This window comes from Acanthopagrus latus, chromosome 3 (assembly GCF_904848185.1).
Source record: "Acanthopagrus latus isolate v.2019 chromosome 3, fAcaLat1.1, whole genome shotgun sequence".
Lineage (NCBI taxonomy): Eukaryota > Metazoa > Chordata > Actinopteri > Spariformes > Sparidae > Acanthopagrus > Acanthopagrus latus.
Genome location: NC_051041.1, coordinates 7,672,299 through 7,695,135, shown reverse-complemented (window position 1 = coordinate 7,695,135; position 22,837 = coordinate 7,672,299). Strand labels below are relative to the sequence as shown.

Here is a 22,837-nt window from a genome sequence, read left to right as displayed (position 1 = left end):
TTCTGTAATATTCATGATGGACATTCTTCTTTTGGCATTTCTTTTTCTACTAAAAACGCAAATCGTCACAAGCAGCTCCTACGTCATATTTACGCGTCCGTGTTGTTGAGGTGTACGCCACAGTTTGAATTCGTAAGTGAATGAATTAGATAAAAGCTATTAAATGTTCAACGAAGTAGTTTGAAGACAGCATACCTATTGTATTATTTTTGACAAGTTAGTGGTTTAATTTTTGGCTTGGTCTGAATGAACGGCATTGCAATGTTTTGGGAGGAACTCGTGTTTGGGTTTCTGGCTAACTTGATTAGCAAACCTAGGCCAGCGGTGAAAGTATATGTGTTTTTGTTGGTATTGATTATTTTGTCTGCACATGTTTTCGTTGCCAGGCGTTAATGTAGTTGTCTGTTTTGTAGCTGTTGCCGTCATGGTGGTGTTTCCGAGTTCACTCACAGAGGAAGAGGAAGCTCTGCAAAAGAAATATGCTAAACTCAAAAAAAAGGTAAGCTTGCCATCACACCCCTCACATCCCCGATACCATTGCAGTCAATACAGTGTTAGACTGTGACATTTTGAATAAACGTGAATGTGCACCAATATCATATTTGTTTAAATTGAAGGTGTTTACTGTTCTTCTCAGTCGTAGAGGTTTTTAAAAATATATGTATTTATATATATCTCAGAGGAACACGTTGAGATCAGTCTTGTTTTTATTATTGTGTTAGCACTAAACGTTTATCCCTGTCATTTCAGAAAAAGGCTTTACTCGCCTTAAAGAAACAGAGTTCAACCAACCAGACAAACCAGAGTGGTTTGAAACGGAGTAAGTGCTTTTTACAGTTTAACTTGTGTGATTCAGCATTCACCATTTTTACTAAATACACCTTTGTTTAAGACTTTTGTAGTTTGGAGATATATGTAGGAGTAAGATGACTGAGTGAAGGAAATGCTGAGTATAATTTTATTTACTTTACCCGTCCCTTTCTGACAGCTTTGTCGGACCAGCCTGTCGTTGACACGGCAACAGCGACAGAGCAAGCAAAGATGCTGATCAAGTCGGGTGCTATCAGTGCCATCAAATCAGAGAACAAGAACTCAGGCTTCAAACGATCTCGAATGCTGGAAATCAAACTCAAGGTGAGTTGTCATTGTTTTCACTGATGTTCAGCTGTTCTCTTGCTTTGTTGTGTTCGTTCATTTGTCTGATTTTTGTCTGCCACAGGACCCTGAGAAAGGCCCAGTCCCTGCTTTCCTACCATTCCAGAGGAGTGTCTCTACAGATGAAGAACAACCTGAGGTAAAGTGGTATGATATGTGATAAAACACAGATGCAAACTTGATGTACTTGTTGCAGTTTCTGAGTTGCCAAAGTGTTGAATTTAAATAGAACAAATTGTCATTATGCTCATTTATATATCAAAATAACGTTTCAAGAAATTAAGACTATACAATTTAATCATAAAACTCTAAGCGAAAATAAGATGTACAGCTCATTCATATTTTATGATATTTGTGCTTCCAGTCGGGGAAGAGAGCCCAGAGGAAATCTCTGTATGAGAGGTAATGTCCAAAAACCATTACAACTAAGCAACACAACCAGCCTAATACACTGACAGTGAGTATCTGATGTTGTAACGTCGTTTCCTCTCCGTGTTCCCCTGCAGCTTCGTCAGCTCAAGCGACCGATACAGGGAAGAGGACGAGGGAGCCAGCATGTCAACCAACCGTGAAATGGAGAGAGACAGAGACAGAGAGCGAGACCGCGAGATGGATAGAGAGCGGGACAGAGAGAGAGAGCGAGACCGGGAGAGGGATAGAGATCGCGGTCGGGACAGAGACAGGGAACGGGACAGAGAGCGAGACAGAGAGAGAGACCGAAGCAGAGAAAGGGATCGGGAGCGGGACAGGGAGCGGGATCGAGAGAGAGATGGACCGTTCAGAAGTGCGTAACCAATGTCTGTTGAGTTTTTACATTTAAACAATTTTAAAAATCCACCAGAGAGATGCGGATATCTCTAGAAATAGTACCAACAGTTGACCAGAATGAGGTGCAGAGCCCAGTCATAAAATCCAAATGTAGCGTGATGGTGGTTGTCAGATGTCATGCTGGAACACATATATGACGTGTCACTGTCTCCCACATTGTCACTCTCAGGGTCAGATTCATACCCAGAGCGGAGAGGGGTGCGAAAGGGCAACACGGTGTATGTTTATGGCTCTGGGCTCACCGAGGAGAGCCTGCGCTCTGCGTTCTCTCAACATGGAAACATCATCGACCTCTCCATGGACAACCCACGCAAGTATGGAACCATTAAACAACTCTGTACACAACGGTCATGTTTACTGACTGTTCTGCCATCTGCTGCTTCTGTTGTATTCTTTGTTTATGTCGTGATATGTTCCTCCTGTTCCTATTTCTAGTTGTGCATTTATTACGTTTGAGAAGATGGAGTCTGCAGACCAGGCTGTCGCTGAGGTTGGTATTATCCCATATAAAAGAAAGCTAAAAAATAAGCATATGATCTTCTGCCGAAGGTAACTTCCGGAACACATCAGAATCAGAATCAGAAATGCTCTGTTGACCCCCAAGTTGAAATTGGTAAAGTAACAAACAAAGAGGAGATTCAGCAAAGAAATTTAGATCAGAATGTGAACAAGTTATTGAATTATAGTGTGCTATAGCATCAAGTTCTGTGCAGCACAGGTTTTGTTTGTATATTTATTTCATATATATTGAAAAACATTCAGGGAAATATCCTGAAATAGCAGTTGTACAGTAATAGTTGTTTCTATTAGGATAAGCCCAAATCTTCCTTTATCCATCACAATCTAAGAACATCTGTGTTTCTACTGTAGATATGATAATAAACTAGCAAGAAACTAGATGAAAGAACCCTGTGAAGATCTCCAACTCAGCTTCTACCATTATACTAAAATTAATTTTAAGTATTTTGTCTAACCATATTCCCATGGTCCGGAAGGAAGTTTTATTATATGTTTAATAAATCAAATCAAATCAAGTCATCCTTTTCAGTCTATTAGAAGACACCCTGAAGTTGTGTTGATGCCTTGCTCATATTAACAAAGTGGATCACCACTCTAAACTCTCCTGTATGGTTTTATTTTGTCTCGCAGTTAAATGGAAGCACAGTGGGAGACGTTCACATCAAAGTCAGCATCGCCAGGAAGCAGCCCATGCTGGATGCTGCCACTGGCAAATCTGTGTGGGCTTCACTGGGTAAATACAGCACCCTTATTGTTAGTTTCAGACATTCAGACTGTGTGTGTGCGTGCTGGATTAACCTTCACCAATGTCTCTCTTCTTTCACAGCTGTGCAGAACAGCACTAAAGGCTCCTACAGGGACAAGAGGAACCAGGTCGTGTACAGTGAAGATTTCCTGTGATTTAAAAGAGATGTGTTTTCCATGTTTTTGTTGAAAGGATGACCTGTTAGCCACCAGCTTTAAGTGTCTTTTTTGCAGGATAAATACTGAATGACCTGTTTTTTTTTTCGGTTAGCTGGCTGTAGTTCACATGTTCGGTGTGTGGTGCTGTGTGTGGCAGCTTTGCTCATGAAACTGAAGAAAAACTGTTTCTTGGAGCTCAATAAATAGTATCCATACATTTTTACACTGAGTGAGATTTCATTGATTTCATCCTGTGTAAGCCAAAAAAGTCAGCAATGTGTTCAAGCATGGAAAAGTTGGAAAGAAACAATACATAAGCCATAACCTCCGTAATGCAGGTATTCATCGCTATGTTGACCCTCCAGAACTTTAGTGTTGATCCACATCCCCAAACCCTGTGAAGGTAAGATAAGGTTTCAATCTTGAAAATGAAACAATATCTGCTTGATTAAGTACAAAACACTTTATAACCCAGGCTGTCCCCTTTGCACTTGTCTTTTTTTTTTCCCAATCTGGCCCTCTAAAAAATTAGCTGAATAGTTGAACACTTGTGTGGGCTGGCTGACTGTTACACAACTGACTCATGATTAAGAAAGAGACTTACAGATCATTTTATTTACACGTCATCTTGTCTTTGCCCAGCAGGAGTCATCGCGCTGAACATGTGATACATATATTCAAGTTCAGGATTACAGTTCTGGGTCAAACTGAACAAACTAGTCTAAAGAGACACAAAACTCAACAAGCCTTTATGGCCGAGGACACTTTGACACGTCACATTGGGAGAAGCACAGGTGTAAAAATAAATGTCACTGTTGGCTGAAATCTCTCAAGATCAAGTTTCAGGTTCCTGCTATTATGGAGTCAAAAACAGGTTTGACATCTCCTGATCCATCGGAATTTTATGCCTCCCAATTTATATATTTTTCGGACTGTTTTCTAATCAAAAACAATCACATTAAACTTGTGGTGGCATGTTTTTATTACACAAAGATGAGAACAGTGTCAGTTGATGACTACATGAGTGCCACTGCTTCCCAACTAAGGTTGTGTAAATGTCAATACTTCAGTACAATATATGCGTTCTTTAGTCCTGAATTTACCGAAACCAAAAGACTCTACAGTCTGATTTTCAACTCAATGCTGCACAGATATTATCATTAATACAAACATGTTGGTGGTGTGTGTTCAGTGACTTTTTCTGTGCCAGCACTGAGTCCAGGTTGGTAATAAAAATAAAACACTGCTATTTTGTGTGTCTAAGATTTGTTTTACTTTTGTCAAGGTATCATATGGAGTAAGTACTGTATCAGTAGTTTAAAATTCTAAATATCATGACAACCTTATACCCAACTGAGCAGCACATCCATTACAGATGTTAAATATCCAGTGTTATAACATTCTAACCACACGTACAGTAGATGAGTTACTTGACTGAAAACCTAAATTAAAAAAACATACAAATATTCTCATATTTCATCCATTTTATGCAATGACAGAATGTCAAAATTGGACTGATAAGCGGAGGTGATAACGGAGTTGGTATCAGAAAAGTCTTATACCAAGATCTTAATGGCTTACTGGGACAGATGAAAACAAAACATCCATGATATGATGATATGTGGCAATAAAAAAAAATGTCTTACGTAGGAAACATTTAATTTTAAAGATCATGTAGTGGTGTGAGCTCATTTATATTAAGCTCACACTGCTAACCTCTACTATCACATTTGAGATGTGTGTTCATTGAATTTACAGAAACTGTGCTATGTTGTGATATGTATCTGATATAGATTTGGTATGATGTATATGAGATTTTGGTCGTATCTAGCAGCCCCAGCTACTATTAATGTTGGAAATAAAACCTGTGCTTTTCCCACTGCGAACAGTAAGAATGTGATAAAAAGGCCTCTTTTATTTATTTTTTACCTACTTCCATCAGTTTATGTGCATACTTTTATCAATATTTGACAGTATTTCATGAGAAAGGAATCACAGTCTGAGATTCTAAAAGGCCTCATAGTCAGTTCCCAGCCCCAACAGACTGATCTCCTCATTTGACAGCAGTAAGACGATGAGCTTCAGACACATTCATGTCTTTAACCCTTTGGCTTATGACACTTGTTCAGTCACCAGACACTCCTGCTCTTCCTCTCGTATCCCTCCAGCAGCTCCTCTCTCCCTTTCCCTCTCCTCCTGCTCGTGCAGGGAGTTCTGCCCCGTGGTTTTCCCGTGCTGCTCCTTCAGGTGGCGTCGTAAGGCAGGCTTGTGGGCGAAGCGGGCGTGGCAGTATGCGCAGCGGTGCGGCCGCTCACCGCTGTGCAGGTTCATGTGGTCTATCAGTGTGGATTTTTGCGTGAAAGTCTTGTAGCACAGGGGGCACTGGTGGGTTTTGCCGACGCCTCGGTGCACGGCCATGTGTCGGGTGAGGTTGGCCGAGTGGTGGAATTGTTTGCCGCAGCAGGGGCAGGCGTACAGCAGGTGGGTGGAGCGGGAGTGGATGGCGAGGGAGTGGGCGGAGGGGAACGTCATGCCGCAGTGCTCGCAGATTACAGGCCCAGTGACACTTGAAGTTGATCCCACCACTGCGACTGACTCATCCCCTCCCTCGTTTGTTCCCACATTCGTCAACCCTGAGCTTCCCTCACCAGCAGCGCAGCTCGACTCCTCCAGGGCATACTGGGTCAAACTGTTGGCAGCCATTGGTGAGTCCTTTTCTCCCTGATTGTCACCCATGCCAAAGTCTAACCGCGGGAGGTCAACTGAGACGTAACCTCCCGCCTTCAGCCCCTCTTGGCTGTAGTCCAGCCCAAAGCTCCCTCCCATCCCTGCAGTCGCCAGATACCACAAATCCTGGTGGTGATCAATGCCTGGAGGTCTTCTCTCCTGTGACGACACCCATCGTCTCCTCTTAAAGCCCCGCCCCCTCCCTCTCCCTCTGCCCCGGCCGATTTTAGGGTCAGACAGCCTTCGCCTGAAAGCACGGAGCCCCTCTATAGAAAGTCCCCCAGTACTGAAATCTCCCTCTGTTGGATTCAAGTCGAATTCGCTGCCGTCGCCTCCGATCACGACACCATCCATCTCTGGGTAGCACTCGTCTTGAGGTCCGTCAGAGGGAGCTCCTCTCTCCTCCTCCTGGTCCCTGTTCATCTGATCTTCTTCAGCGATGTAAACTCTCAACACGTCGTAGTCCTCCTGCCTGGCCTCTTCCTCCTCGTCTGATGCAACCTGGAACAGAAATGAAAGTGTGTGGAGAGAAAGATTTGTTGAGTTTCAAAACTGTGAAAAATGCCCATCACAATTTCATACACTTTCCCAAAATTGCTTACTCTGTCCAGCTTAAAGTCTCAAACTCTAAAGATATAAAATTTACAGTCAGATAAGACAATAAGAAATCCTTACATCTGAGAAGCTACAAACAGCAAATATTCTACACTATTGTCATAACTCCCTTTTGTTAACTACTTTAATTGTTGGCAAATCATTTTCTTTTAATGGATTAATTGTTACGGGACCAAAAATATCTGCACTGGTGCCCTTATGTGAACTTTAAAGGGCAGAAACAGGTAGTGGATTTATTTTCAAATTATTCCTGTCAACCTCATTTCTGTGTTGATCCTGTGCTCTCTGTTATCTTCTTCACACTTTGATCCCATTAGCCGGTCCTCTGTAAAAACCCAGCCTTTATTGGCCTTTGTCACACTTCACTGACCGTCTGCTGGGACCATTTATGAGTCGGACAAAGACGGTGAAGAGAGCTCTCTGCTTTGTGTAGCAGACGTTCGGGATCAGGAACTGTCCTTATGCCGTTTGAATAAATCTCAATAAAAACAGAGAGAACACCAATATCTGCACAAAACTGGTTAATAAAACCAAATCTTTCATTTGTGTATCATTTACTTGCCCCTTGCAGGCTTGAAAGGTTGCATACATTCAAATATAAACCAAACATATCAATAAAATGATTAAGTGTGCTACAACTATTTGGTGTCTTTAAAATCACTTCTTTAAACATACTTTCATCAGAAAGCCTTAACATGAATTCTTAACCACATCTCTCTTGTGATTTTCTCTTTGTGTGCTGTTTTTCTGTGTTATACTTATGGTAACTCTCCTTGTTATCCAATTGTTTTTGCTTTTTTTTGCTGTTCACACCTTTTGTAACACGGACACTCTATTGGAAAATTGCAACAACTTTTGCTTTTTATTACCACTGCCGAAAAACGTATGTTTTCATCCGTGGTGTGTTGGTCCATCAGCAGGATCTCAAATAAACAAAACACTGAACTGATTTCAATGAAAAGTGGATGGGGATGGGTCTCAGCCTTTTTTTCTTTCAAACACAAACCTTAATACATGGCTGATCCAGCATGGTACTGTCATCGTGGTGCTGACTGCTGCCCTGAGCAGACATATCACCGCTGTTCTCCTCCAGTGAGTGTAATACGGGACTGTGTGCCTGCACAGCGGAGGATCTGCCCACGGGGGGAGACGCGACAGAATGAATGCTACCGCTGATGATCACTGGACGAGACTGGCTCTCCTCAGCAGTCATCTAAAAGTACAAAACAGGAAAAAAAAGACAACTGCATCACCACAAGCTATGAAAGCATTGAGAGCATCTTACTATAAATTCAAAAAAGGTAGAAAAAAAAGAGGTTAAAGATGCTGCGTTGAAAAATTTGCGTGTCCCAACATACAAAAACAGCCAGGATAAAACTGGAATAAAAAAAACAGCCCGTTCCATTTTCTACACTGAGGACTTTGATTGATTCACATGTACCTAAAACACAATGTTCAATAAAATACGAGGCACGAGGTCATTGTCGTGAATGATGTTGAACATTTTAACCGTTCTGCGTTTTCCATTCCGACTGAATTATTAAATAAAATAATAAAAATCACGGAAATTCATTGCACAAGGTATGTAAGAATGTATCAAAAAAATGATAAACATTGTTTGTTGTTTTGGGTCACTGACCTTTGGTGGACCAGGGTTCTTTAACTGCACATACTTCTTCAGTGCTCCCCGGCAGCGCTCCACAATGTGCTCCATCTGTAGGTAACTGGCAGCGGTCAGGTAGTTAACAATCTCCTCTGGGTTAAACTGCAAGACGCCGGTGTAACAAGACTGAAGCAGATCGCACACGACTGTGGAGCTGTACAGCATTGACACCTGGATGAAAATGTGAAAAGAAAAACAATGTTTTTATCTCAGCACAGAGACACAATAATGATAGCTGGACTGCTTGGGGACACCTGCCTACCTGAAGCTTGGGGGACGGGTTGAGGAGGAACTGGTCCCGCAAGAAGGGCGAGCAGGCAGCCAGCACAACCTTATGTCCTTTGAATGTCTGGTTGTTGCTGGTCACGATGGTGATGTCACAGAAGTGCTGGCGGGACCTCAGTGTATTCATGTGCTTCAGGGTCGTGTCGCCGTGGCCCGGCAATCGGAAACACAGCATCTCCATCTCGACTGTCGAGAAGCGGGAAAGAATTCATTACAAATTACAGATAGAAAATGCAAGATGGTGGGACAAATAAGAGTCGGTCTTACATGATCTGAAACACAAAGCTATCTGATATCGAAGACAGTTTGTTCAACATGTTGTCAAGAACCTGGTTTAGAGCACTGGGTTGAACAAGACAGTTTCATGGTATACCTCATTAAAAAAAATGAACTGCTATCATTCGGTGTTCATTTGCTTATCTACAAAAATTCAATTCCACTGTATCAGTGTGTTATAAAGTACACATATATTAAGTTTCATGTCTGTCAGATCATAGTATTTTGTGTAAATCATTAATCGCAAACTATTTGGCAAATTATCATCTTTGATTTAGTCATTTTGCTTGTTCATTTTCACTTCTTGTACCATCGCTGTAATAATTATCACAACCAGAATCAGAAATCATTTAATGTCCCGCAGAGGGGGAAATTTGTTTTTATGAAAAAAGAAAAAACTTTTGCAATCGACAACAAAAGATATGTTATAGCTGCACTGAAATATTAAAGGTGTTTTTTTCCTCAATGCCTTCTTACATCACATGACAATTTGCTGATTTTTTTTGTTTTTTTGGGCTGTTGGTCATGCGATTGAAGGAATCTTAAAAACACCACTTTGGGCTCTTTGAAATCATTTACAGATTTCTGAAATGTCTTAATTTTGACAAAAATTGGCAGATTAATCTTCAGCGAAATTATAAAACACTGCTGGAGCATCTCTCAGCAAACATAACACATCCCAAACACTCATGAAGCATCCAACAGGAAGTAAAACATATATTCCAATGTGTGGTTTACATTTGATTTGGGCAAAACAGGCAGAAGCAGAATATCACAAACTGTCAAAGTCAAAGTCTGAATAACAACAATGATAATTATCATACATATAAAAACTATATCTAAGGCATGTAGTTATGTACTAATGATTTCCCCTCTATGGCAATATAATCGAGCCTTGCACACATGAAAAAGCAGCAGGATTGTTCATGTAATGGCCAAACGAAAAGAGCCAATTATTGCCCATTTAATTCAGATTATTCACTAAAGTATCGTAAAGTAGATTTAAAGCATTGTATCACTTGAAGTGCAGCTGTAAAAACAAGTAAAGACACCATTTTCTCTGCTAACGTTACTGACTCTGTGTTACAACAAGGTAATCTCATATAGCAGGTGACTGAGGGCTATAAGAGTGGTAACGTAAAGGTTATAATAAAACGGGGTTATTCTATTGACTTGGTAAAATCGACCATAGCATTTACGCCCTTCCCTCCTGGCCTGATGTTACTTGTCTGGATGTTAGCTTAGCTTCTGGTTAGCCTGCTGGCCTCGTTTAGTGACCGACCACAGAAACAAATAAAACCACCCAATTTCAATTATCGTCAAACTTTGCTGTCACTCACCTTTCCTTTCGTTGAACGTCCTCTCGGCTTTCTAAAATAACCGACCCGGGCTGGTTTCGACAGGACAACAGCTGACTGACGCGACGTTAGTTAGCCGGCAATGTTTCCTCATCCCCACTGCCACCAGCTACTACCTCGATTTCTGTTTACTTTTTGGCCTCTTTCAGGAGGAAGCGCATCCCGTGACAGCAAAACACAAAACCGCTGCTCCGTCGCCACCAAACTGACTGTGAATCGGTTTCGGCGTTAGGGTGCTCACCGCGGCTAGCCGTAAAAGCGGAGTACGCACGCTGACTTCTGATCAGCGCTTCAAGAAATCAACGGACACGAGGGGGCGGGGCCTGGTCCGTGACGCGGCACGTTCATATACGTCGGTGGTGGTCATCGGGAAACATGTCGGCATCTGAGACAACGGCAAAGGTAGCAAACCCACTGCAACGCAAAAACATGCATGCTGACGGAATTCACGTCTCTTTAACCACTTGTAAACGCGTTAGCCGACATAGCGAAAACATGCAAATTAAGCTGCAGGCTGACACAATTCAAAATGTCCCTATTGGTCGATTATTAGACGTCTTTGTTGCAAGCTGTGCTACATTGCTAGCCACGTTAGCCTGTAACATTTTTTTTGTGTCAACTAGCTAACAAAAAATACTCTAACATTGTGATTGTTATTTCTTGTATTTCTTTCTGCTTCATATCACTGCGCAAGCCTTCTTTCTTGTGTTGCTTTTATCACAATCGGCGATTGGGAAGTTGGAACCAGTTTTCAAAGCTAAAACACCTAAACTCTCCTTTTCACTCTGTGATAATGATAAAATAACGTTAATACAAGTGAAAGCAGATGAATTTAAACTTTCAACGTTTTAAATCTTCACTCCATTTTATTGTAAGGACTAATGTTAGCTGAAAGGTCTTGCATCGGTTTGTTTAAAAGGCATGAATGGGTTGATTGACTGATGGCGGCACGTGACGCAACATCCGAGAAAACGGCCATTGGTTTACAGGTTTATTTTGGAGTAAAGAACCCGGAAGTTAGTCACGCAACTGCACTAAAAACGGAATTCTGGCAGTTATAAATACGTTAACAGACTTTACTGATCGGATCTTTGTTTAACTTAAGTTTGTTGACACAAAATTAATTAGTGCGTGTGTCTGGGGACTGGATATGTTATTATTGAAACTAGGCAAGTTACCACATTATATCTAATGTAACCATTCAGAATAGCAAAAAATGCTGAATATCAGCTCCAGATAATGCATTTGCTCCTAGTATAAACTTTGTTCAATGGGGAATCCTGGCTAGTGAGTACTGTGTTACTGTTTTGCCAGCCTTCGTTAATGTGCTTGAAAGACTGCTGCTAATCTGTTATCATTTGCTTTTTAAAAAGACAAATGGATATTATATTTCCTGCCATGTTTTGTTTCTCTACCAGGAGCCTCTCGAAAGAAATGACTCAGAAACAAATGCAGAGTCATTAGCTGGACCAAGTCATGTGAAAGAAGGTACGTCTGGTGCCATAACAAGTTCTGTATTTTCCGAACATACATCAACAGATTTCATGCATGAGTTTTGTCAGTGGTACCTGTAACAACTCATGGAGAACTTAAAAATTTCAGATAATGTGGCCTCCACCTCAGCTGCTGTTTCCCAGAAGACAGAGCCAATGGGTGGTATGCCATCGATGCTGTCATCTCAGCAGTCTGGAAAGGATGCTTCCAGAGCTGGAGAGGAGGATGAGACGTGGTCACCGTCCTCCTCTCCAAACAAACCTGCTGTAGGTAAGACACAGGTCCAGACATCTTTCAGTGATGTTACCGAAAAGGTGGCTCTTTGTCGGAGTAATTTGATGTGTCTCAAATTTTACGAGTTGTTGATCTGGTAGTACCTCGTTCAATGACATTTTACAGCTGTTTTTTTTTATTTTAGAGTTTTGTGTAATTTCGAAAATTTCCTGGAGACTTTCCTTATGTTTCTTGAAATCTCTCATAGGTTTTTTTCACATTGCTCTCACCTTCCTCTTACAGGACATGCAGCAAAGTCCCTTCCATCAATGTCGGCCTCTTCGATGTCCCCCTCTCCTTCTACGTCCTCATCGTTGTCCCCTGGCCGAGCAAAGATGAGTGTTTCTGGGCCAGGTAGCAGTAAAACCGTCCATGCCCCTGCTCCCTCCTCTTCCTCGTCATCTTCCTCTTCCTCATCCTCTACATCTTCCTCCTCTGCCACGACCTCCTCATCTCCCTCTGTCTCACCTGCCCCACCTAAGATCCACAGGGCCCGCAAGACCATGAACAGGCCACCACCAGCCCAGGTAAGCCTTTGCATTTGGTATGAGGAAAAGCAAATATGTAATGCTCTTGAAAGTGTTTCATGAAGTATTAAAAATGTTCCATCCACTGACACAACAGTTTAGCAGTTTTTCAGTTGTTGATTGTAACGTTGAGTCATTCACTGTTTTTTTTTTTTTTTTTTTTTTATAGGTGAGCCACACGGAGGCACCTTCAGCATCTTCTGCCTGCCTTTCCCCCGACTCTGAAACAGGTTAGTAAATACTCACAGTCACAAATGTTTCCTGCATAAAATGATCAAATTTCTATGATTACAAAATAGTTGGAGAGCCTTGAAACTCACTGTGTTATGGTTTATGCTCCCAATAGTTGCCAAAAGGAGAAAACTGGATCATTCATCTGACAGAACACCTGCCAAGTCAGAGAATATTCCAGACAATGCTCAGACGGTGGTAAGATTATGTGTTTGCATGTATATATTTGAAACTTAAAATACTTGGTTTAGCCACTCACACCAAAACAGGAAAAAGGAAGAATATGTATTTTTGTCTTCAAACTGAACTGTCCCTCTAATATTCCTCATTGCAAATGTCTTTCCTGAATTTAGGAAGAAACCTTATTCCATAAAAAGATGGAGTCTGTTACAAAAACTTCACAAGAGAAAAACAACAGCAGCTCGGGGAGGTCGGAAGAGGAAAAAACTCGAATTTCCAGTCCGTCCGCCCAAGATTTAGAAAAGGTGTGATGCTCAGATTTATTTATTGTCCATTAAAAGTGAACACTTATTGCAGTTGTTATTTAGAGCAATGCAATAGCAATAATATTTCTATTGTTAAACTAATTCCTTTTATTTCTTTCATAGTTTGAAGATAGTGGAGCAGAAGTAAGGCAGCACGCTAAAGACATAGAGGGGTCAGTGAACATGTCAGATCATGTGAGTGATTCTATTTTACAAGCTTCATAATTACTTTGTGATGTTCTTAAAAATACACTAATCTCTCTTTACAGACACTGTGTAACTCATTTTTTTACACATGATAGATTTTTTTATATTCGGACATTTTATCCTTGCAGAGTTCAGAGTCTGAAACACAGAGAGCCAGACAGAGTAGAAACGAGAGCGAGGAGTCGTCAAACACAGCCGACGTGGTGGAGACAGTCGGAGGTGAGTGATGTTACCTGTGGGGTCTTGAATCAAAATCAAATTTTGTTTGTCGAGACTTTAATGTTCATTTTTCTGTTGATTGGTGACCGGACTGTTTTTTTTATTTTTATTTTTACTGCATCGAAGCATTTCTGCCTCACTAACTGCATAATTTTCTAACATGTATCTCATGTGATTTTTTTTTTTTTCCTCAGCAGGAAGGACGACTGAGTACACAGAGGTTCCTCTAGGCGCTCTGGACATCGCTGCTGCTGACAGTTTGACACTTTCCCCTCATCATGGTATGTTCATGAGTGATTTGTGTTTGTCACTTTTGAAGGTATTATTGCCTTTTCCTTATCTTTTGCTCCTAATAATTGTAGCATTAACCAAAGCCTTAATCTTCCCCAGAAAGAGACTTTCTAGGACAATGGGAAGACTTTTATTCAATTGCTGCAAGAAGTTGACAATGAAATGATTAACCATTGACAGAAAATGTATCTGCAACTCTTTTATCTAATGATTATCAATTTCATTAAGTTTTCAAGAGAAAAAGCAAAGAAATTCAGATTGCTGCCACTAAAATGTGAAGAAAAAAAAAGTACATTTTCGTTTGAACAATCGATTAATCTTTTCAGGTACAATATGAATAATACACTTTTAGGGTTGAAGACCTCAATAAAATACATGTGTTGTTAATGTCCTTCAATATGAAATGGACATTTGCCTCAAAAATAATCAAATCGGTCCCGCAGAAGGAAGCGATGCAGGAGACACGGAGCGGCTGGAGGAGCTTCCTCTGTGCAGCTGCAGGATGGAGGCTCCTCGAGTGGACAGCACCAGCCACCGCATCAGCAGACAGTGTATGGCCACCGAGAGCATCAACGGAGAGGTTTGTGTTGACTCTGTAGGAGCTCTCCGTCTGCGTAATCATGTGATAGATTATAGGGTATTTACATGTAATCTTAACAATGATGATTTAGCTCTATATATCTGATATGTTTAGATTTGTTTCTTGTAGATTTGGGTGGCAGTACAGTTGTGTGTGTGTGTCTGTGTGAGTGGAACCACATCTCTAACTCCAGTCTCTCCTGCACTGTTTGCCAGCTGAGGGCTTGCACCAATCGGACAGTAAAAGGGGAGACGATGCGGCCGTCGAGTCGGGTTCCCCTCATGGTTCTCTGTGATGCCCATCGGTCACACATGGTCAAACACCACTGCTGTCCTGGGTGTGGATACTTCTGCATAGCGGTGAGTGTTGGTAATATTTCTTTCCTCTTCTTACTTCTTATTTTTTCTTTCTCCTCTTCAAATCCAGCTTTCTTATACCCATAATCCTCCTTGATACCCATCCTTCTCCTACTCAATCTTTTAATTTTTCTCCCCCTTTTCCTCCTTTATATCCTACATTCGTCTCATCTTTCTCCTTATCTATATCTGTCTTTCTCCTACTTTAAATCCACCCTTCTACTTCTCTTTCAGGGCACGTTTCTCGAGTGCTGCCCAGACCAGCGCATCGCTCACCGCTTTCACCGCGGTTGCGTGACGGTGCTGGGCGGAGGGCGCAGCAGAGCGAACGACGGCGGCATGCTCTTCTGTCCACACTGTGGTGAAGATGCCTCTGAGGCCCAGGAGGTCACCATCCCCTCCTTCAGCTCAGCTACAGCCTCCGCAACCACCGTAGTCACGATGTCGGCCTCTTCCACCACCACCCCGTCTCTGCCGCCCTCCGCCCCCACAGCACCCTCGCTTACAGCCTCAACAGGAGGGATGAAAGATGGGAAGATGCCCGAAAGACCTGTCAGGTAAAATAGGACGACATACGAGAGAAATATTGTCAAACCCTTTTCTGGTTTTCTTACATGTGCTCTTCTTCACGGCCTCCTCCAGCGCTCGTATGCGTAGTCACGGTTTGGTAACGGTGGCGGTGGAGCAGCAGCAGCAGTCCACGCAGCCTGTAGCCTCTGCAGCAACCGCAACCGCCGTCCCCCCTGCAGAGGAGGGAGTGGACAGTGTGGGGCCCTCGCTCTGCATGCCAAATGGGAAACCTGTCAGCCCAAGCGCACTACCACCTGGGCCCAGCAGGGCGGCGCTGCAGAAGGCCATTCTCACGCAGGACACTGAGAGGTTGGAGTTCAAATTTTAGTCTAATATTTTCAGTAGATATGAGAAAGCTTTCAGCTGAGAAGAGGACATCAAAATGTTCTGATCACATTGTTGTTTTTCTTTGGTAGGAAGAAGAAACTGAGGTTCCACCCCCGCCAGCTCTATCCTGCTGCCAAACAAGGAGAGGTGCAGAGAGTTCTGCTCATGCTGAGTGAGTGGCTAAAATACTTGTCTGGATGATTTATAAAGACAAAAGCTTCATTATAGGTCTCATTTTACTCGTACTGTCTGGGTTCGATCACACATGAAATTCTTTAATGCATATCTTTTTACACTTCCTGTTGACTGCTGAGCCCAAGAGCTCCCTGTGCAGTCTGTGCAGATGTGAGTGTTAAAACTTTGTGTGTCTGTGTATCACAGTGGAGGGCATAGATCCAACGTACCAGCCTGACTCTCAGAACAGACGCTCTGCTCTGCACGCTGCGGCTCAGAGAGGTCTGCTGGAAATCTGCTACATGCTCATACAGGTGAGAAATGACGGGATTTGAAACAAGCTGCAGCTTAAAACACGGCAGTCATTACTCATCTTGGCTGTTAATATCATCTCCTAGAGTTGAACCTGCGATTAAAGATGATATTTGATTGTCCTCCAACAGGCTGGTGCTAAAGTGGATGCCCAGGACAAAGACATGAGGACGCCCCTGTTGGAAGCGATCATCAACAATCACATTGAAGTGGCTCACTACCTGATCCAGAACGGCGCCTGTGTCTATCATATTGTGAGTGTCTGTTTGTGGTTAAATTTACAACAGAAACGTGAACTTTTACGGGTTTGGTCGATTTGATTTCAGTCTGTGTTTGTCTTCAGGAGGAGGACGGATATACTGGCCTCCACCACGCAGCCAAACTGGGAAACCTGGAAATTTTGAACATGCTTCTGGAAACGGGGCAGGTTGATGTAAATGCACAGGTAAAGGAAGAGCCTGAATGTTTGTATGTTTTCTTTTTATTTCCATTAATTCCTTTATACTTTTGCATTTGCAAGAAAATAAATACTTTCATTTTTCTCAACCATGTCAATGTGGAAAAACAGTCAAAAAATGTCTATTCTGTCAGTACATACAATCCTCTTCCACATTACCTAACCAATCATTAGACAAATCACTCATTGGATCAACATTCTTAGACCAAGGATAATAAAAATTATGCATACTCATAAACCATGCATTATTCCCTGAGAAATTAATGAAAATGTGGAAAAATAAGTAAGAAAAAATAATCCTGGATCTGTTGCTTTGTTTGGATCTGCACTGAAGGTTAATGGGGGCTATACGACCAAGCAACCAACAAGTTGACATGGGTGAAAACCCCACTAACTCTTATTCTTACGTTGGTTGCTTTCAGGACAGCGGGGGCTGGACGCCGATCATCTGGGCTGCAGAGCACAAACATGTAACGGTCATCAAAGCGCTGCTGAACAGAGGAGCTGATGTCACCATTAATGATAAAGTAAGTTTCTATCAGCGAACGCAAAGTTCGTAGAATGTGTTGCATGAAAAAAGTGTTTTTCTCTAGCAGCCTCTCTTAGTTTTCCTGTTTGTCTTCCCGTTGTTTTGTCTGATTAACAATCCAAATATATTCAATATATTATAACAGCTATTTGTAAAAAAAAAAAAAAAGGGGGGGGGGTTACTTGCAACAAAGGGCCATCATGCCACCAAGCCAGGCAAGTTGTACTCAGGCAAGATTGGCGTTATTTTCCAGATCAGAGCAAACATACATTGGTCTGTTACAGCCTCTGTCACTCTCTGGTAAAAAAAACAAACATTTCTCTTCCTGGTGCATCACCTGACACTGACACACCCTCTACATTCATCCTGAACCTGTGCCTCACCCAACAAGTGCTTGATCTGGTGCTGAGTGCCCCCTGAGTGCCCAAGCTATAAACAAAATCAATACAATCCACAAAAGAAATAAAGTTAATCATGATCAAATAGTGAGATGGCTTCTATACATTCATTTTACTGTCATGGAAGAGTAAGACAACACCTGAAAACATTAACCAGACCTCTAATTTGCACATTTTACTGACCTCTTCTGCTTGTAACAATGCCAAAATCAGGCTTGAGGACATGGGAGATCAAATTTAAATGTGAAAAAAATGGGATCGAACCTGCAGCCCCTGTCTCTTTACAGCTCTGTTGGCTTGTAGCATGTGGTGACAAGAGACAAAACAAATGCAGTTGAATTGAAATATTTCAGGTTATTACTTTAAACAGTCCCCTCTTTCCCTCCAGGAGCTGAACGTGTGTCTCCACTGGGCAGCGTACGCAGGGAGTGTGGATATAGCCGAGCTGGTGTTGAACGCTGGCTGCTCCCTCGCCTCAGTGAACATGCACGGAGACACGCCGCTCCACATCGCCGCCAGAGAGGGCTACCTGGAATGCGTTACGTGAGTCAATCGCCAGCTGTAGCCACATCTAATCCATCCCGTCCACTGCATTGTAGCCCACAGACTTGCACAATTGTTTGAGGGATGATGTAGAATTTTCTCTTTTCTCCTGCAGGTTGTTTCTATCCAGAGGCGCAGACATTGACATCATGAACAGGGAAGGAGACACTCCTCTCACCCTCGCACGGCCCGACACGCCGGTGTGGGTGGCTCTCCAGATCAACAGGAAGCTTAGAAGGGGAATAACCAATCGCATGCTTCGGACTGAACGAATCATCTGCAGGTAGGAGTCTTTCCTTCATATGACCTCCTGCTCTTCTCCAAATGTTTTCCTGATATGTCACTGATTAAGTCCCCGCTTCATGTTCCAGCGACGTTGCGCAGGGCTACGAGAATGTACCGATCCCCTGTGTGAATGCGGTGGATGACGAGGGCTGTCCTTCAGACTACAAATATGTTTCAGAAAACTGTGAAACTTCAGCAATGAACATAGACCGCAATATTACACACTTACAGGTAAAAAATAAAAATACAGCTTTCATTAGAACTTCATTATGTTCTAGACACACACACGTTTGAAACTTATCTGCAATGAAGAATACATCTGATGCCTTCAATTTTCTTAATTCAGCACTGTGGCTGCACTGACGACTGCTCGTCGAGTAACTGCCTCTGTGGACAGCTCAGTATCCGCTGCTGGTATGACAAGGTAATTAGAAATGTTGTTTTACATCATTAACCTGCTCAGAAAACAAATACCTGAAACCATATCTCATGGGATAAACAAATATCTATACAATCTGCATTTATTAGCAGAAATGTCAATGAGGTTTGGTTTGGAGGTCAGTGAGGTCCATGGGGCTTTGGACAGGTGAAACTCAAATCAGCTTGTTTTTATAATTTTTCCAGGACCAGCGGCTGCTCCAGGAGTTCAACAAAATTGAGCCTCCGCTTATATTTGAGTGCAACATGGCGTGTTCCTGTTACCGAACGTGCAAGAACAGAGTCGTACAGGCAGGAATAAAGTGAGAATATTAAGTATAGTTGATCTGACATAATATTACTTAACCACAGCTTTTTAACTAATTATTAAAATGACCAAACCTATAAATTGGATTGCCTTTTGAAGTTCCTGACTAGAAAGAATCAGGATCGATAAAATCAAACCATCTGTAAAATCATCATGTATTATTTACGCCCTCAGGGTTCGTCTTCAGCTCTACAGGACAGAGAAGATGGGCTGGGGAGTCCGAGCTCTGCAGGACATTCCACAGGGAAGCTTCATCTGCGAGTAAGAGACACCCGCTCAATGGGAGAACAACAGGTTGTTTTCATGTGGGGAAGTCACAGGTTAGATATGAAGCTTCCTTTCTGTCCACGCAGGTATGTTGGGGAGCTGATCTCTGACGCAGAGGCAGATGTTCGAGAAGACGACTCCTACCTGTTTGACCTGGACAACAAGGTGCACCTTTTTATGAAGAGTGTATTTTATGAAGTGTTTGAAAGAGAGAGCGCGTGTTTATCATACACCGTCTGCGTGAACAGTGATGGGTTTCCAAGATGATGCATGTTCTTGCTCTTGTGTTTTCTCTGAAGGACGGGGAGGTGTATTGTATCGACGCCCGCTACTATGGCAACATCAGCCGCTTCATCAACCACCTGTGTGACCCAAACCTCATCCCAGTGCGTGTGTTCATGCTGCACCAGGACCTGAGATTCCCCCGCATCGCCTTCTTCAGCTCCAGAGACATCCTCAGTGGACAAGAGCTGGGGTGAGTGAGACGTTTAAGATCACCTTTCTTCTTGCTTTATTTCTTTCTGTCTGTCTGTATTTCTTTTTCTTTCTTTCCTTCTGTCTGCCTGAAGCTCCATTCAAGACCTCCACGAAAAACTTGACTGTCCCTGCCTGTGTCTCTAGATTTGACTATGGAGACCGCTTCTGGGACATCAAGAGCAAGTATTTCACCTGTCAGTGTGGATCAGAGAAATGTAAGCACTCGGCCGAGGCCATCGCCTTGGAGCAAAGCAGGCTGGCTCGATTGGAGGCTTGTCCAGAGTCGGGAGCCGACTGCGGGATGAGCCTGATGGGAAACTCTTAAAAACACTCGCACAGTGGGGCCTTTGGATCAACTTCATCCATTTCACACACGTACATCATCAGTCTTTGATGCATGGTGCTGTTTTTTTCCTACTTGAAATGCTCTTTTTCTTCACAAACTTGCCACCTTGAAGTTGATCGTCATGGAAGAGGACATGGGCCTTAACATTTCTTTTAACCTGTGTGATTCTGTGCGTACAGTATGTCTACTGTATATCAAGGTGTCCTTCTACCTTGACACATGAAGCTTGTGCATTAGCAGTCTGCCATCATTTAACTGTCATAAATCTGTGGTTTTTCTGTTGTGCCAACAAATGCAATGCATTTTTACACAGTACAGTAGTGGGTCAACCATTAAACAGCCCATACTGCACATAACAAGGACCTGATGGATAGTGTCATTTAGGATGATTGTGTTAGCTTTATTTTCTTTATTTTTGTACGTATTACTTTCTTTATCACTCTTAAGTGTAATAAATTAGCTCATGAGTTGATCTTTGGGCTCTTTTATTCAGAGTGTCATTCTTCTCCTTGTTAAATCTGGTTAGAAACATGATGTGATAGACGGATGTTGTCCAGAAGAAGTATGAACACAGGATTTCATCCCTATCAAACAGCCAGGGATTTTATTTTATTGCCTTATAAAATGACCTCATCATTTGTGATTAATTTGTATATACAGTGTCTAGATTATTCCTCATCCAGTTTGTTAATAGTCCCCATTGGAGGCATTTACAGGCCACAATGCAAAACAGGAGAGCTGCTGCACTGGGCACAATCGGAGATTAAATGAAAGAAAATATAAAAATAACTAATAACGACAATAGTGACAACAGTATCCACAATATACATGTAGTCAATAAAAGTGATGCATTAGGATGCTGATGCTGCTGGCTGAACTGACCTATAATGACATACAATAACTTCTGAGTTGATTTCTAACTGTGATTAGAAATCAACTCAGAACTGTGATTATGTCTTTGTAAAAATATTTTGGTAGTTTATAATTTAAGTAATTATTATTTTGTATTATTTGGAATCTAGAAAGTAACAAGTGAATGAAGTTATTAAACAGGTGTAATGGTGTAAAAAAAAACAAAACAAAAAAAAAACCTCATGCTCAAGAAAACAATCTTTGTTATATCGAGATAATGTGATAAGTCGTTACCCTGAGAAAACAATCTTTGTTCTATCGAGATAATAGGTCGTTACCCTGAGAAAACAATCTTTGTTCTATCGAGATAATAGGTCGTTACCCTGAGAAAACAATCTTTGTTCTATCGAGATAACGAGATAAGTCATTACCCTGAGAAAACAATCTTTGTTCTATCGAGATAACTAGATAATAAGTTGTTATCAAGAGAAAACAATCTTTGTTCTATCGAGATAACGAGACAAGTCGTTACCCTGAGAAAACAATCTTTGTTCTATCGAGATAACGAGATAATAAGTTGTTATCAAGAGAAAACAATCTTTGTTCTATCGAGATAATAAATTGTTACCCTGAGAAAACAATCTTTGTTCTATCGGGATAACGAGATAATAAGTCGTTACCCTGAGAAAACAATCTTTGTTCTATCGAGATAACGAGACAAGTCATTACCCTGAGAAAACAATCTTTGTTCTATCGAGATAACTAGATAATAAGTTGTTATCAAGAGAAAACAATCTTTGTTCTATCGAGATAACGAGACAAGTCGTTACCCTGAGAAAACAATCTTTGTTCTATCGAGATAACGAGATAATAAGTTGTTATCAAGAGAAAACAATCTTTGTTCTATCGAGATAATAAATTGTTACCCTGAGAAAACAATCTTTGTTCTATCGGGATAACGAGATAAGTTGTTACCCTGAGAAAACAATCTTTGTTCTATCGAGATAACGAGACAAGTCGTTACCCTGAGAAAACAATCTTTGTTCTATCGAGATAACGAGATAATAAGTTGTTATCAAGAGAAAACAATCTTTGTTCTATCGAGATAATAAATTGTTACCCTGAGAAAACAATCTTTGTTCTATCGGGATAACGAGATAAGTTGTTACCCTGAGAAAACAATCTTTGTTCTATCGAGATAACGAGATAAGTCGTTACCCTGAGAAAACAATCTTTGTTCTATCGAGATAACGAGATAATAAGTTGTTATCAAGAGAAAACAATCTTTGTTCTATCGAGATAATAAGTCGTTACCCTGAGAAAACAATCTTTGTTCTATCGAGATAAGTCGTTACCCTGAGAAAACAATCTTTGTTCTATCGAGATAACGAGACAAGTCATTACCCTGAGAAAACAATCTTTGTTCTATCGAGATAACGAGATAATAAGTTGTTATCAAGAGAAAACAATCTTTGTTATGTCGAGATAACGAGATAATAAGTCGTTACCCTGAGAAAACAATCTTTGTTCTATCGAGATAACGAGACAAGTCGTTACCCTGAG

At 41.6% G+C, this 22,837-nt stretch overlaps 3 protein-coding genes across 7 annotated transcripts; 2 read left to right on the top strand and 1 right to left on the bottom strand.

The window, feature by feature from the left end:
- Positions 1-58: 58 nt before the first annotated feature.
- Positions 59-3,628, top strand: nelfe (negative elongation factor complex member E). The gene is made up of 11 exons (XM_037090633.1): positions 59-132; positions 414-499; positions 751-820; positions 989-1,134; positions 1,220-1,294; positions 1,520-1,557; positions 1,662-1,939; positions 2,153-2,297; positions 2,419-2,473; positions 3,133-3,235; positions 3,329-3,628. Exons 2-11 carry the CDS (start codon positions 425-427, stop codon positions 3,400-3,402), a joined length of 1,059 nt encoding a protein of 352 aa, XP_036946528.1. The 5' UTR covers positions 59-132; positions 414-424; the 3' UTR covers positions 3,403-3,628.
- Positions 3,629-4,000: 372 nt separating this feature from the next.
- On the bottom strand, positions 4,001-10,451 carry LOC119015040 (zinc finger and BTB domain-containing protein 12-like). Its single transcript, XM_037090619.1, has 5 exons — positions 10,312-10,451; positions 8,673-8,881; positions 8,387-8,581; positions 7,754-7,960; positions 4,001-6,633 (listed from the first exon to the last, which is right to left on the bottom strand). Exons 2-5 carry the CDS (start codon positions 8,874-8,876, stop codon positions 5,518-5,520), a joined length of 1,722 nt encoding a protein of 573 aa, XP_036946514.1. The 5' UTR covers positions 8,877-8,881; positions 10,312-10,451; the 3' UTR covers positions 4,001-5,517.
- A 117-nt stretch (positions 10,452-10,568) lies between these two features.
- Positions 10,569-20,910, top strand: ehmt2 (euchromatic histone-lysine N-methyltransferase 2). Of its 5 annotated transcripts, none has more exons than XM_037090587.1 (28): positions 10,569-10,731; positions 11,748-11,817; positions 11,932-12,093; positions 12,340-12,623; positions 12,793-12,853; positions 12,970-13,052; positions 13,208-13,339; positions 13,463-13,534; positions 13,675-13,765; positions 13,960-14,046; positions 14,500-14,636; positions 14,852-14,995; positions 15,227-15,549; positions 15,635-15,871; positions 15,979-16,061; positions 16,271-16,377; positions 16,507-16,629; positions 16,719-16,820; positions 17,255-17,359; positions 18,148-18,302; positions 18,418-18,585; positions 18,674-18,818; positions 18,934-19,011; positions 19,212-19,327; positions 19,507-19,593; positions 19,686-19,764; positions 19,899-20,074; positions 20,221-20,910. In XM_037090587.1, exons 1-28 carry the CDS (start codon positions 10,705-10,707, stop codon positions 20,399-20,401), a joined length of 3,615 nt encoding a protein of 1,204 aa, XP_036946482.1. In that variant the 5' UTR covers positions 10,569-10,704; the 3' UTR covers positions 20,402-20,910. The 5 variants fall into 5 exon arrangements, with proteins under 5 accessions (XP_036946482.1, XP_036946471.1, XP_036946460.1 ...); XM_037090576.1 differs by having other exon boundaries at positions 10,666-10,731; positions 13,963-14,046; positions 18,130-18,302; XM_037090565.1 differs by having other exon boundaries at positions 10,666-10,731; positions 18,130-18,302.
- The last annotated feature ends 1,927 nt before the right edge of the window (positions 20,911-22,837 follow it).

Excerpts from the sequence above, each read along its gene's own strand:
- LOC119015040 (XM_037090619.1), bottom strand. The coding sequence starts at position 8,876 with ATGGAGATGCTGTGTTTCCGATTGCCGGGCCACGGCGACACGACCCTG. Across the intron at positions 8,582-8,672 it reads ACCCGTCCCCCAAGCTTCAG|GTGTCAATGCTGTACAGCTC; the intron begins GTAGGCAGGTGT and ends ATTTTCATCCAG. Across the intron at positions 6,634-7,753 it reads TGGATCAGCCATGTATTAAG|GTTGCATCAGACGAGGAGGA; the intron begins GTTTGTGTTTGA and ends TTTCTGTTCCAG.
- ehmt2 (XM_037090565.1), top strand. The coding sequence starts at position 10,705 with ATGTCGGCATCTGAGACAACGGCAAAG. Across the intron at positions 14,637-14,851 it reads CCGAGAGCATCAACGGAGAG|CTGAGGGCTTGCACCAATCG; the intron begins GTTTGTGTTGAC and ends ACTGTTTGCCAG. Across the intron at positions 15,550-15,634 it reads ATGCCCGAAAGACCTGTCAG|CGCTCGTATGCGTAGTCACG; the intron begins GTAAAATAGGAC and ends GGCCTCCTCCAG.
- nelfe (XM_037090633.1), top strand. The coding sequence starts at position 425 with ATGGTGGTGTTTCCGAGTTCACTCACAGAGGAAGAGGAAGCTCTGCAA. Across the intron at positions 500-750 it reads ATGCTAAACTCAAAAAAAAG|AAAAAGGCTTTACTCGCCTT; the intron begins GTAAGCTTGCCA and ends CTGTCATTTCAG. Across the intron at positions 1,295-1,519 it reads CAGATGAAGAACAACCTGAG|TCGGGGAAGAGAGCCCAGAG; the intron begins GTAAAGTGGTAT and ends TTGTGCTTCCAG.